The 14,004-nt window shown below is 37.0% G+C and overlaps 2 protein-coding genes across 2 annotated transcripts in view; one reads left to right on the forward strand and one right to left on the reverse strand.

The window, feature by feature from the left end:
* Positions 1 to 209: 209 nt before the first annotated feature.
* LOC119831922 (GATOR complex protein WDR24-like) lies at positions 210 to 4,435 on the forward strand. Its single transcript, XM_038355492.1, has 3 exons — positions 210 to 280; positions 2,024 to 2,099; positions 2,525 to 4,435. Exons 1-3 carry the CDS (start codon positions 210 to 212, stop codon positions 4,433 to 4,435), a joined length of 2,058 nt encoding a protein of 685 aa, XP_038211420.1.
* Positions 4,436 to 5,470: 1,035 nt separating this feature from the next.
* LOC119831822 (titin) overlaps positions 5,471 to 14,004 on the reverse strand; it is a 29,398-nt gene continuing 20,864 nt past the window's right edge. Inside the window, exons 4-5 of the mRNA XM_038355365.1 lie at positions 11,213 to 14,003; positions 5,471 to 11,111 (exon numbers count right to left, since the gene is read on the reverse strand). Of these exons, the coding sequence (XP_038211293.1) occupies positions 5,614 to 11,111; positions 11,213 to 14,003 (8,289 nt within the window). The 3' untranslated portion in view covers positions 5,471 to 5,613. The remainder of the gene's footprint in view (positions 11,112 to 11,212; position 14,004) is intronic.

Raw genomic sequence — 14,004 nt, forward strand, 5'->3', positions numbered from 1 at the left:
TTCGTTAGCTTCTATAGCTTGGCGATAATCACTGGAGATTGATTAATTATATTAAATCGAATTTTAAAATTTTGTACATTAAATAAATTTATAAAGTATCAAAAACAAAGTTACAAGTCAAATTATGATTTTTATGGCATAAAATTTACAATTTTCCTATTGCCTTATAGATATTGACAATTTTATATTAGTATATTTCTTATTTGAAAATGAGTATAAATGGTGATGTTGTACATGTTGAAAGTAGATTTTACGTCTCAGGAAACGGTATAACAATAAGGTAATTCGATATGACAGTTCAAATAATATAATATATTGGGTTATCTAATAATCACAGATTTATTATAGAAATTTATTTATTAAAATGTAACACAAACCTATAAGTGCAATACAATGTTTAAATTACTTAACGTTGCAAATTCTATTGCTGAGCAGTGAACGAATCTTTTAATATATTATGTCATTCAATGAGCTGTTGTTTATTTGTTGATTTAAGTATATATCAAAGTCGCGTTGCTATTCTTTGTATATTGGGGTAATGTGCTTTTCACTATGTGTCCACCGCCAACACTAGTACTATCAAAGTATCATACGTTTATAAGGTTGTGAAATCTTCAAGACTTAATTTTTTTACGCCGTATATGGTCGCAGGATACGCGTGGAATGCACCTTCCTTCAAACATTTTATTACAAACGCTACTATTGAATACGATTATGATAATATCATTTTTTATTCGTACCTTAACATTTTTGCATTTGGATATAAGTGTATAGTTAAAAAGCGATGCAGGATTATAAAGCTTTCAACTTGGTTCAAAAAGGGACACCAAATTGTGGAATGAAGTCACTCCACAACCTCCTTAGCTGTATTTGATCGATTTATATGACATTAAATGTAAGACATAAATGTTTTTTCTCAAATATGCACAAACTTATTGAGGATTTTTGCAGTAAAACGTTTCAGTGGTTTGTTTTATTTAAACCAAATGTACATATTAAGTGTGATAGAGATGAAACGGTCTCATTTAAGAATAAAATTGTTGTAAGTATTTGTGGCTTTTAATTTCTGATGTCCTACATTAAATAGACGCGAGAAATGTATGCATCATTAACAATTTAATTAAATAATTTATGTTTACTGCAACATTAATTATTAAATTCAGATTACAGTGGGTCTATTAGAACAACTTTACCTCCTAGGAATCAAAGTCGTAACTATCTAATTCTAATTTCTAAAAAAATGACATTTCGATTGCAAAATACGAAATTTTGTTTTGTATTGTGTATACTTATTATTAACAAGCGGAGGGCCTGGAAACGGGTAACTGATGGGCGAGACGCGCGGTAGAGTGTTCCCGCAATTACCGTAGGTATCTTATGCAAGGTTTCCCTACTTAAAAAACAATTTAAGGATATAGTGACATTGGGTGATTATTACAGAGCGATGCCAGAAAGTTCTTATACGGCACTCATAAATACTTTTGTATAACATTTCTTACATGAAACAAGCATTATTCTATTCCTTAGTTATCACTTATCCCACAATCTAATAATTCTAGCTAATATCTAGACCTAGGTGTATATGTAATTACTATTTTTTTCAATCTTGGTTGCAACTGCAAATAAATGAGTGGGTATGGCTTATAGCAATTATACTAATTTATCTTTCGCTTTTGTGTTGTTTGAAGTCGATTTGTTTTTTTTTTTAATAATTATTGCTAGACTTTAATCATACAATTTGGTATGCAACCTTCATTGAATACCATATATTATATCATGAGAATAAACAAAAATTATGTTGACATTGTCAATTGCTAATAGATACCTACCGAATGTGTAAAATAAAACAAAATGCGTTTGTTTATTTTGTTGCTCGCTTTTGGAGGATTTATTTTTGAAATAATCTGTAGACCGCAGCCACTAGAAAATGAAAGGTTATAAAAACTATCATAATTCTTATAAAATAGTTTATTTATTTTATTCTATTCTAATTTTTTGTTCATTTTTTTAAATTACATTGTAGCGATGTAGAAAAAGCTGATTATGACGGCAACGAGGAGGTGTCTGAAGATTATTTAAATGATAAGTCAGGGGTAGAGGTAAGAGAATGATAAGATGGCAATTTACTAACATCTTCGTCTAAAGTATATAATTCAACTCAATTAGTTAACACTTGTTTCAATTTTAATTCTACAATTAATTTTATGATACATAGAATTGCTTAAAGCGTTTGTATTTCTGAAATCAATTATATCGTCACTTATAATATGGTATGGTAATTCATTAGGTTTTAAATATTAACATTTAATTTAATTATTGGATCATTATTTCAAGGCCCCTCGAGGGATAAAGGGAAGAGCTGCACAATCTCACAGAAAAAACTCATTAGAACTTGACGATTCTAGCGCTTCATACATATATTTACCTGAAAATAAAAATCAGAAAGAAAATGTAATTTTAAAATTATACCTAGCTATAACCAACCATAATTAATTCATATTAAATTAAATCATCTTGTCTATAGCTTCTAGTTCACGAACGTGGAGGTAGACGAAATCAAGAAAATTTTAATCATGATTCCGAGGTGGAGATTTCATCACTATCCGATCGGCATGAGATGCAACTCAATAACGAAAATGAGGAAGACGACAAGGAAGAAGAAAACATTTCACAACCACAAAAAGACAGTCCCTCTATTTATAACAAAAGAAATGATGAGCTAGCTTTAAAATCTAGAGAACCTGTTGCAAATTCTAATGAAGAAGACAGCAATTTTTATGAAGATAGTCATCAACAAATCAATGACAGAAATGAATATAATGATGAACCATTAGACGCAAACCGGCAATCTATATTGAGTAAACACAAACCGTTTTATAAAAAAGAAGATTTATTTTTAAAACCTAAGACTAACATTAAACGTGTGGGAAATAGAGATAGAAGACAAGCTTCTGTGGACAAACGTGAAAAAGAGATCATATTTGACTTTAAAAACAACATAAATAAAAAAGATGAATCGGAGATCAGTGAAGACGATAATGAATCCGCGATAAAGCGAAATATTAAAAAGCTATCTAGAGAAGAACTAGAAGATCTTTTGAATTCTTTATCCGACGATAAAAAAGCGCTGTTGAAAAAAATTATCGACAGTAAGTTAGAGGGAGTAAATAAACGAGAAATAACAAAAAAAGCCGGAGCAGTGGAAGAAAATAATATTTTAGAAAGTGGGCAAGCTGATTTGAGTAAGATTGATGCTGGTAGAACTTTGGACCCAACAATATCTTCAGCTTCAATAGCTCCAGGTGATACAACTGAAACTACAAAACATGCAGAAGTTTCTAGTCCCAAAAACCCTGAATCTGATAATGATTCTGAGAAGAATAAAGATGAATTAATCAATTCAAACTTGTCGCTCAAGAAAGAGCCAACGGTAGATGATGAGATACACATTAAAGATTCTAAAAATGATATTAACATTAAAGAGGTACCGAAAAACGAAAATAAAAGAGAAACAAATTCTGACGATATGCCAGAGGATAAATTGGAAATGGGCCATGATGATCTATTAGAAGACACTCAATATTCTTCTTTAGGAAATGATATGGAGTGTGCAAGGGATGACAGTTGGTCTGAATTAATGAAAGATGAGTCAGAATTGCATAAAGCATACAAGAATTTTAATAAAAGGGATATTGATAATTACGTTAATTCGGCTGACATTCAGTCTTTAGAAGAGTCTTTCCCAAATTACGATTTAGTGGGTTCCAAAAATTCTGAATCAGAAATGGCGCCTCTTGTCAGAGTTAAAAGAACCAATAGCAACTTGAACAAAAGAGTTACCGACCATTGTATGAATATGAAAGTTCCATTCTTCCCTAGAGCTTTAAATGATGATAATGATGATAATGAAAAAAGTGAGTTCGACGATGGAGGTATTTTTGAAAGGGCTTCTCATTATGAAAACGAAGGAAAAGATCATGGATTTAGAGAACTTGAACAAAATAACGAACGCATTCAACGTTCTAACAACAACGACAAAAATTATAAAGCACAGTATAAGTCGAACTATTCTAAAATTAAAATTGACAACGACAATACAAACATTGGTTCAGATACAGATAATATATTGTCTAATGTTGAAGGAGTTGATGATAATTTAATGTTAAATAATGGCTTACGTAAAAAACGTATTGCCGATAATACTTATTTAAATGACGAAGTAGTAAATATTGAAAATAATGAATTAACACCAAAATCTGCACCAGATTTCATTGGCGCTGAAATAAGCAATGATTTAACCCATAATTCTTACAATGCGGCTAATTGTCAAGAAAACGAAGCTTTCGGTCCGATTGCACACAGCCCCGATGGAGAGCTCAGTCGATATAAAAGAGTAAGGCGATTGAAACCATCCCCCGACTTAAAAGAAAATTAGAGATTATGTCATAAAGGGGTTCTATAAAATATTTTTTAAATAATTCTATTTGTTGTGATATTCATACAGTTGATGTAATTTGTAGTCTTGCTTTTAGCTTTAACCAGCTGTATTTAAAATCTCACAACAAATAAAACTATTAAAAAATATTCTATGTGATGGAGAACTCAGTCGATATGAAAGAGTAAGGAGATTATAACCATCACCTGACTTAAGAGAAAATTAAAGAAATTTGTGTGTCATAAAGTCCTAGACAATATATTTTGTAATAATTTTATTTGTTGTGAGATTCATACAGGTGGCATAGTTTGTAATTTTTCTTTTAATCATATATAAGATGAATTAATAAAGTTCTACATGTAAATATATTTATATTTATTGTAAATTCAAATTATGGCGCAGGTGCGCTAAAAATTTGAGCTCATAATATAAAATATTCCTATTTCATTTATTGGAAATCTCTACATCCTTACTTCCTTACTAATATTACATCATAGTGTCAATTTGTTTGCCCCTCTATCACTATACAACGGATCAGTTTTATGATGTGTATTTTGTCTGGAGATGGAGCAAGACCACTGTCTGTACGTCATGTCACTACATAGGCTAGTTTTAAACACTAATCGACACATAATTAAGCTGCGACTGCTGCGAATGGCCTGAACCCCCATAGGAGGCCTGTGTCCCAGCAGTGGGAACATACATGGGCTGATGATGATGCTGCGAATGAAAACCGTTCATTTGTCTGCTTGTCATGCTAATCTCTGAAAAATCAGGATTGATATTGACAGTACTTTCATCGACAGCTACATAGGTAAAGTTAGGTGGAATGAACATTTATCTTATGTTGATCTTAAGCTAAGTTTAAAAAAGGGAAGAGTAAATAAGATTATCCAGAAAAATAAAAACTTTTTCTTATAATGTACATGATGATGAATTATGTAAAAAAATAAAACACAAAAATTTTCATAAAAATTTATTACATGGCAAAGTTTAATAAACACAAAAATAAAATATATGAATATGATATAAATCATAAAATTGCAACATTTTCTTTAGAAGGCACATTATTATCTTAGGACTAGTAGTGTTAGTTGCGTATAAAATTAAAATTAAGCATCGCAATATCAAACATAATAAAGGAATGATAAAAAGTAGAGAGTTAAATCGACGCTTGATTATTTAGTTTTCTGTTCTGTTATTTTAGAAGCATAAAATTTATGCTCGCGAGAATCACGAGTATGCTTATAAGGAGTGCGTGATGATTCTAAAAGTGTTGCAGGACATGTCCCGTGAACATGAGCCCTAAATTCTTGTTTATAACTTGTAGCACTCCCGTCGCCTAACACAAAATGAGAAGTATTCCCGTGACGTACATGACGTTCCACTTTTTCTACACGCTCGGTCCTTTCCGTTTTCTGTGCATGATCAGAGCGTGAGAAACTTCCATAAGATCGCGCTTCAGATTGACCGTAGAATTCGCCACCAATACGAAGATTATCCTTAACAACTGCACGATTGCCTATCTGTTGCCTATCTGTTATAATTGTGGATTGTCCATCTCTGCGTTGTTGACGGCGGTAATCATCATTTTCAGTGTGATGTGTTAAAACGGAGGAACCATCTCGCGCAGAGCGATGCATTGAACTAATGCTCTTCCTATCTGCGCTATGAGTGGAGTTGCTTATGTAATCCCCACGTTCAGATAAATTAGAAATACTTTTGCGTTGAGCAGCTGCGGTGGAACTCGTAGAATGGTATGCTTCTGTGTTTGATGTAACTCCCTTACGGTGGAGAACTGCGTTGCTAGTATTAGCATCTGATATGAAATCTGATGTGCGTTTGTGATACCCGGATCGGTTCGAATAATCCTGAGGTGAAGATGGAGTGTCCCCGCCATGCATGGCTCTTTGGAACTCTACGCTTGTTTTTGTTACACTGTCACTTAACTGACTTCTATTAGATGTATGAGTTTGGTGAGACACATTAGTATTCACAGTGTTGTGTTCATGTCTTTCTGTCATAACGTTCACGTTATTGGAATTACGTTGAATATTTGTTGTTTGCAAATTGTTTCGAGAACTATGATTAATATTGTCACCAATAATATTACGTGATGTAATTGTATGATCATGTGTTCTACCTCTGCTTGTTTGATCATTGTGTATACGGCTGTCAGATACACGTTGGGATGTCTGATATTTACTATTATCAGACACATGAGAAGTCTTATAATGTTGGGTAGAACTAGATACTTGATTTGTAGATTCTCTCCCAAGTTTTTGATTCATATCATTTTCTTTAACAACAATGTTCTTTTTGTTGCGTACGTTATCATTCACGTCATGCGAACCTTTAACCGTGAACGTAGTGTTTAGTGTATCGTGTTGGTGTTGGTGTTGCTGCTCGTTATGGTGTTGGTTATGGTATTGGTGTTGATGATATTGTTGATTATGATGTTGGTGTTGTTGTAGGTTTTGGTGGTGGTTTTCAGATATATTATGGTGACTCTTATGTGATTGATGAATTTCATTTGATGAAGATTTAGCTTGATTTGTCGACATAACTTTTTTAGATTGTTGATTAAGCGAATCTGTTGAAGAATTAGGTTGATCATCACGAGTAATTCCTTTATTATTTGGTTTACCAGAACCTTCACCTACGATGGTGTTTACTTCAACATTCCTAGTTACGGTCACCCACTTTCCTGCAATCAACTTCTTTTCGGTTACTTGTTTCATCGTCTTCATAGAATTTGATGTTGTAGAAGAAATATTTTTGATATTCCTTGAATCCACTCTATTCATTGTATTGTCATTCGTGTTTCGCGTCATGGTATTAGATGTTCGGTTAACTTTGTTTGTTTGTTCAATTGTATGTCCTGAAGATGTGCGTTCGACGCTACCTTGTCGTACTGTGTTGTCAGTTTTGCTAATGAATCCTGTTTGATTTACGACACCGGTTTTTAGTACAGATTGGTTGATTTGGTTAACAGAATGATCGTCATTTGTTGAAGACTGTGGATAATCATGTAGATGTGGACGGTTTTGTGGATGACCATACGTTGATCTATGTACTTCGTTTTGATTTCTCTGGATATTTGTCTTCTCATCATGAGCAGTATGTGAATTTGTAACTAAAACTTTATTAACTGTGTGGTGCTGCACAGTATCATGTCTAACGATATTAGTAGTATCTTGATTATGGTATGTTGTCTCATCTGATGATATGACTTGTTTCGTTTGAGAAGGTCCTTGCCTCATAGGACTCCATCTTTCTCGATCTGCCGGAGTTTTAGATTTTGATGGCAAGGGTGACTGACCAGGTTTATCAGGACGATCTTGTCCTTGGTTTCTAACTGTATCATCAGTTTGCGGTTTACCGTCAGCTGGTCGCCTATTTGTGCTATCATCGTTCTCCAAGGGCTTATTCCATTTTGGTCTTGGTGATTTATCGGTGACTTCATCATCCCGTGCTGGTAAATTAGCATGGGATGGATGTTTACTTGGGCTTTTAGAATCTTTAAATGTCTCTTGAATGACTCTGTCTGTGTAATGTTGTGTATGATACTTAGAATCTTCATCTGTTCGTTGAGTTGACTTGGAATACACTTCTGAAGTAACATGCTTACTACTGTGAGGCCCTTGCTTATATTTGTTATTTACATCATCATCATTTGGTTTTCTTTGACCTAATTGTTTTGGTTCATTTTCTTTTATAGCAGGTTTACCTCCCTTAGTAATATTAAAGTCAGTTTTACGGTTGAGGTCTTCAAACACACCTTCAATTTTTAAGTTGTCTTCTCGACGAGTTAGTTTAACCCTTTGTCCTTTGACAAGACGATACGTATCCGACGATCGAATATTTTCCATATTTCCTTCCATTTTTAAATTATCTTCATGTTTGACAATAGCGGTTCTTTCACCAGTCACGACTTTATAATCATTCTTTTGCTTCATGTCTATGAATTCTCCTTCAATTTTTAAATTATCTTCACGTCTAATGATATCAACTCTATCAACTTTCTGTCTAACATCAAAGTCATGTTCAATTTTTATATTATCAACATGTCTGAATGGTTTCCTTTTTTCAGCTGGTTGAGATGGCACAACTTCCGGTTTATAAAACTTGCCATCAGGTTTCAAATTATCTTGCGGTTTAACTACAGGTGCTCTTTCTCCTTTTGTAGCACTATAATCATTACGGGTGTGTAGATCAATGAATTCACCTTCTGTCCGTAAGTTATCTTCATGTCTTTGTATAACAATTTTTTCTGTTTTATCAATTCTTTTATAATCATCTCTCGTTCGGTGAATATCTATCACACCTTCCATTTTGAGATGATCTTCGTGCTTAACTACATTCACACGTTCTCCTCGAGTAGCAGTATAATCAGTTCGTCGCATGATGTCCATTTCACCTTCAGGTTTTAAGTTATCTTCTGGTTTCTTTTGCACAGGTCTTTCTCCGAGTGGAACCGGTTTGGGCTTTTCTGGACGCTCAAACTTTCCTTCAGTTTTTAGATTATCCTGTGGCCTTTTAGGCGTTGGTCTTTCACCTGGTTGCCATTTTTCTGTTGTTGGCTTCTCAAAATCACCTTCAGGTTTTAAATTGTCCTGAGGCTTCTTGGGTTTTTGACGATCTGCTGGTTTCCATTCTTGAGGCTTCGGTGTCTCAAAGGCTCCCTCGGGTCTTAAATTGTCTTGAGGCTTTTTCGGAGTTTGTCTCTCAGCAGGCCTCCATTCATCTTGTTTTGGTTTTTCAAATTCACCCTCTGTTCTAAGGTTATCCTTCGGTTTTCTAATTTCTGGCCTTTCAGCTGGCTTCCATTCGTCGTGTTTAGGTGTTTCGAAGCGACCTTCTGGTTTAAGATTATCTTGTAGTTTTTTAGGTGTTTGTCGCTCAGCCGGCTTCCAGGTATCATGTTTGGGTTTTTCAAATTCACCCTCTGGTTTTAAGTTATCTTTAGGCTTTCTGACTTCTGGTCTTTCAGCAGGTTTCCATTTTTCTTGTACCGGTTTTTCAAACTCTCCTTCAGTATATAAATTATCTTTTGGTTTTGCTGGAGTTGGTCGCTCTGCAGGTTGCCATTCTTTTTGCTTTGGTTGTTGGAAATCGCCCTCTGGTTTCAGATTATCTTGTGGCTTCTTTTGAATAGGTCGCTCTGCAGGTTTCCATTCTTCTTTTTCTGGTGTATTAAACTCACCTTCCGGTTTAAGGTTGTCTTTAGGCTTTTTAGGAGTTTGTTTTTCTGCAGGTCGCCATTGATCTTGTTTAGGTTGTTCAAAATCACCCTCTGGCTTTAAGTTATCTTTGGGTCGCTTTTGTTCCGGTCGTTCAGCTGGTCGCCATTGCTGTTTCTCTGGTGACATGAATTCGCCTTCAGGTTTTAAATTATCAACAGGACGTTGAACAGGTGCTCTTTCTCCTGGTCCCCACTTGTCAGGTTGACGCTTTTCAAATTCACCTTCAAGGCGTAGATTGTCTACTGGTTTTTTTTGAGAAGGCCGTTCAGCCGGACGCCATTCTTCATGCTTAGGCTGTTCAAATTGTCCTTCAGGTTTAAGATTATCTTTTGGTTTTTTCTGAACTGGTCTCTCAGCAGGTTGCCATTCTTCTGTAATAGGTTGAGTAAAATCTCCCTCTGGTCTCAAATTATCTTTAGGTCGTTTTTGAGTTGGACGTTCAGCTGGTTGCCATTGTGTTTTTTCTGGGGTAGTGAAGTCACCTTCTGGTTTTAAATTGTCATCTGGTCGACGAACTGGAGCCCTATCACCAGGCTGCCATTCTTCTGGCTTCCTTCTTTCAAATTCTCCTTCTGGGCGTAAATTATCTTCAGGTTTCATAGCTTTAGGCCTTTCTGAAGGACGCCATTTTTCCTGTTTAGGAGTTTCAAAATCACCTTCAGGCTTGAGATTATCTTTAGGTCGCTTCGGAGTTTGCCTCTCAGCTGGTCGCCATTCATCTTGTTTTGGCTTTTCGAATTCACCCTCAGGTTTGAGATTATCCTCGGGTTTCTTTTGGATAGGACGCTCAGCTGGATGCCATTGCTCCTTTTCTGGAGTGGTAAAATCACCCTCGGGGAATAAATTATCCGTTGGTTTCTTAGGCCGTTGCCGTTCAGCTGGACGCCAATCTTCCTTCTTCGGTGTCTCAAATTCACCCTCGGGAGCTAAATTATCTTTGGGTTTCTTTGCAGTCTGCCTTTCTGCAGGACGCCATTCATCTTGTTTCGGTTTTTCCATTTCACCTTCAGGCTTAAGATTGTCCTCAGGTTTCTTAGCTAAAGGTCTTCTTCCAGTCCACTTCTCTTCGTGGATTTTGTATTCTTCTTGAGTAGTCGTTATATTCTCTGTACTTTCTGTAGAGTAGAACTTTTCGATATCTTCTTTTGTCCATGTACGGCGTCTTTGTGGTCTTTCTATGATAGAATTCTTTTCGGTATAATCTTTTTGATTAGATGTTACAAAATCAATCTCCCCCTCGTGAATTAAATTATCTGTCCTCTTAGTTACCAACGTAGTCCTCTCGACCGTATCAGTATAGTCAATAAATTCAGACTGTGATGTAGTCTCCGTGACCATGTCCCCTTCTAATTTTGTCCAAGTATTTCTTCTAACTGGCTTAGGTCTTTCTGTTGGTTTTATTGTGTATTCACTTCGAGAAGTTGTTGTGTCTGAAAAAAATTGTTGTTATGAATCATCTAAAATCAAATCAATTTAAATTATTAATTTTAAAGAGCGGAAATAAGAATGAAATTAAAGTATATTGTTTTACCTGTAAATTCGCCCTCGGTAATAATATTATCAGTACGCCTAATAATTTCAGCTCTTTCACCAGTTACGACTTTGTAGTCTTCAATTCTTCTCGTTGTAAATTCTCCTTCGGGCTTCAAATTGTCAACTGGTTTCTTTTGGACTGGTCTTTCAGCGGGACGCCACTGTTCTTTTTCTGGTGTGGTAAATTCTCCTTCTGGTTTGAGATTGTCTTCGGGTCTTTTCATTGGTTCTCTTTCTCCTGGTTGCCATTTTTCTGGTTTCTTTCCTTCGAATTCTCCTTCTGGTTTAAGATTATCCTCCGGTTTTTTTTGTTTCGGTCGCTCAGCAGCACGCCACTCTTCAGGTTTCTTTCTCTCAAATTCACCTTCTGGCTTAAGGTTATCTTCTGGCTTTTTAGGCTGTGTTTTTTCAGCGGGTCTCCAAGGCGCTTTTTCTGGAGTGGTAAACTCTCCTTCTGGTTTCAAGTTATCCTCTGGCTTTTTAGGTTTTTGACGTTCAGCTGGTTGCCATCTATCTTTTTGTGGTGTTGTAAACTCTCCTTCTGGTTTTAAGTTATCAACAGGTTTATGTGTTGGTGCACGGTCTCCCGGTTGCCACTCATCAGGTTGTCGTTTTTCAAATTCACCTTCTGGTTTTAAATTATCTTCCGGCTTTTTAGGTTTTTGACGTTCAGCTGGTTGCCAGCGTTGTTTATCTGGTGTTGTGAATTCACCTTCAGGCTTAAGATTATCTTCTGGCTTGCGAATTTGAGCTCTATCACCAGGTCTCCATTGCTCTGGTCTTCTATCCTCAAAGTCTCCTTCGGGCTTGAGGTTATCTTCGGGTTTTCGTACTGGTGCTCTGTCTCCAGGCCTCCATTCCTCAGGTTTCCTTTTCTGAAATTCGCCCTCCGGATATAAATTATCTTCAGGCTTTTTAGGCTTCGGCCGTTCAGCTGGTTGCCATTCCTCTTTTTTAGGGGATGTAAATTCCCCTTCAGGTTTCAGATTATCTTCTGGTTTCTTCGGCTTTTGTCGTTCAGCTGGTTGCCAAGGTTGCTTTTCAGGAGATGTGAATTCACCTTCAGGCTTAAGATTATCTTCTGGCTTACGGACGGGAGCCCTATCACCTGGACGCCACTCATCAGGTTTTCGTTTTGTAAATTCACCTTCAGGATATAAATTGTCTTCAGGTTTCTTAGGCTTCTGTCGCTCGGCTGGTCGCCATGGCTCCTTTTCTGGTGTAGTAAATTGACCTTCGGGTTTAAGATTGTCTTCCGGACGACGCGTAGGAGCCCTATCCCCTGGTTGCCATTCTTCAGGACGCCTTTTTTCAAAATCACCTTCAGGTCTAAGATTGTCTTCGGGACGTTTGACCGTTGCTCTCTCGCCAGGTTGCCACTTGTCTGGCTTCCTGTCTTCAAAATCTCCTTCGGGAAATAGATTATCCTCAGGTCGTTTAGGTTTCTGCCTCTCAGCTGGTCGCCAAGGTACTTTTTCAGGTGTTGTGAACTCACCTTCGGGCTTGAGGTTATCTTCTGGACGTCGCGTAGGAGCTCTATCTCCAGGTTGCCACTTCTCCGGTTTTCTATCTTCAAAGTCTCCTTCAGGTTTAAGATTATCTTCTGGTTTCTTCGGTTTTTGGCGTTCAGCTGGCTGCCAAGGCTGCTTTTCAGGAGAAGTGAATTCACCTTCAGGCTTAAGATTATCTTCAGGCTTACGGACTGGAGCTCTTTCGCCTGGACGCCACTCATCAGGCTTTCGTTGTGCAAATTCACCTTCTGGATATAAATTGTCTTCAGGTTTTTTAGGTTTTTGACGCTCAGCGGGTCGCCATTGCTCCTTTTCTGGAGAAGTAAATTCTCCCTCAGGCTTCAAATTATCTTCAGGCTTACGGACTGGGGCTCTGTCTCCTGGACGCCACTCATCAGGCTTTCTTTGTGCAAATTCACCTTCAGGATACAAATTGTCTTCAGGTTTTTTGGGTTTTTGACGCTCAGCGGGTCGCCATTGCTCCTTTTCCGGAGAAGTGAATTCACCTTCAGGCCTAAGGTTATCTTGAGGTCGACGCGTAGGAGCTCTGTCACCAGGCTGCCATTCTTCTGGTCGTCTTTTTTCAAAATCTCCCTCGGGCTTAAGATTGTCTTCAGGGCGCTTAACAGGTGCTCTCTCGCCAGGTTGCCATTTTTCAGGTTTTCTGTCTTCAAAATCGCCTTCAGGCTTAAGATTATCTTCAGGCTTACGGATTGGAGCTCTATCACCGGGGCGCCACTCATCAGGTTTTCGTCTTGTAAATTCTCCTTCAGGATATAAATTATCTTCAGGTTTTTTAGGTTTTTGACGCTCAGCAGGTCGCCAAGGTTCTTTTTCTGGAGAAGTGAATTCACCTTCAGGCTTAAGATTGTCTTGAGGGCGACGTGTGGGAGCTCTGTCACCCGGTTGCCATTCTTCAGGTCGTCTTTTTTCAAAATCACCTTCCGGTTTAAGATTGTCTTCAGGGCGCTTAACAGGTGCTCTCTCTCCAGGTTGCCACTTTTCAGGTTTTCTGTCTTCGAAATCTCCTTCGGGTTTAAGATTGTCTTCAGGCTTACGGACTGGAGCTCTATCTCCTGGCCGCCACTCATCAGGCTTTCTTTTTGCAAATTCTCCTTCAGGATACAAATTATCTTCAGGTTTTTTAGGTTTTTGACGCTCAGCAGGTCGCCATGGCTCTTTTTCTGGAGAAGTAAATTCCCCTTCAGGCTTAAGATTGTCTTGAGGGCGACGTGTGGGAGCTCTGTCACCCGGTTGCCATTCTTCAGGTCGTCTTTTT

The sequence above is a fragment of the Zerene cesonia genome, chromosome 14 (genome assembly GCF_012273895.1).
Source record: "Zerene cesonia ecotype Mississippi chromosome 14, Zerene_cesonia_1.1, whole genome shotgun sequence".
Lineage (NCBI taxonomy): Eukaryota > Metazoa > Arthropoda > Insecta > Lepidoptera > Pieridae > Zerene > Zerene cesonia.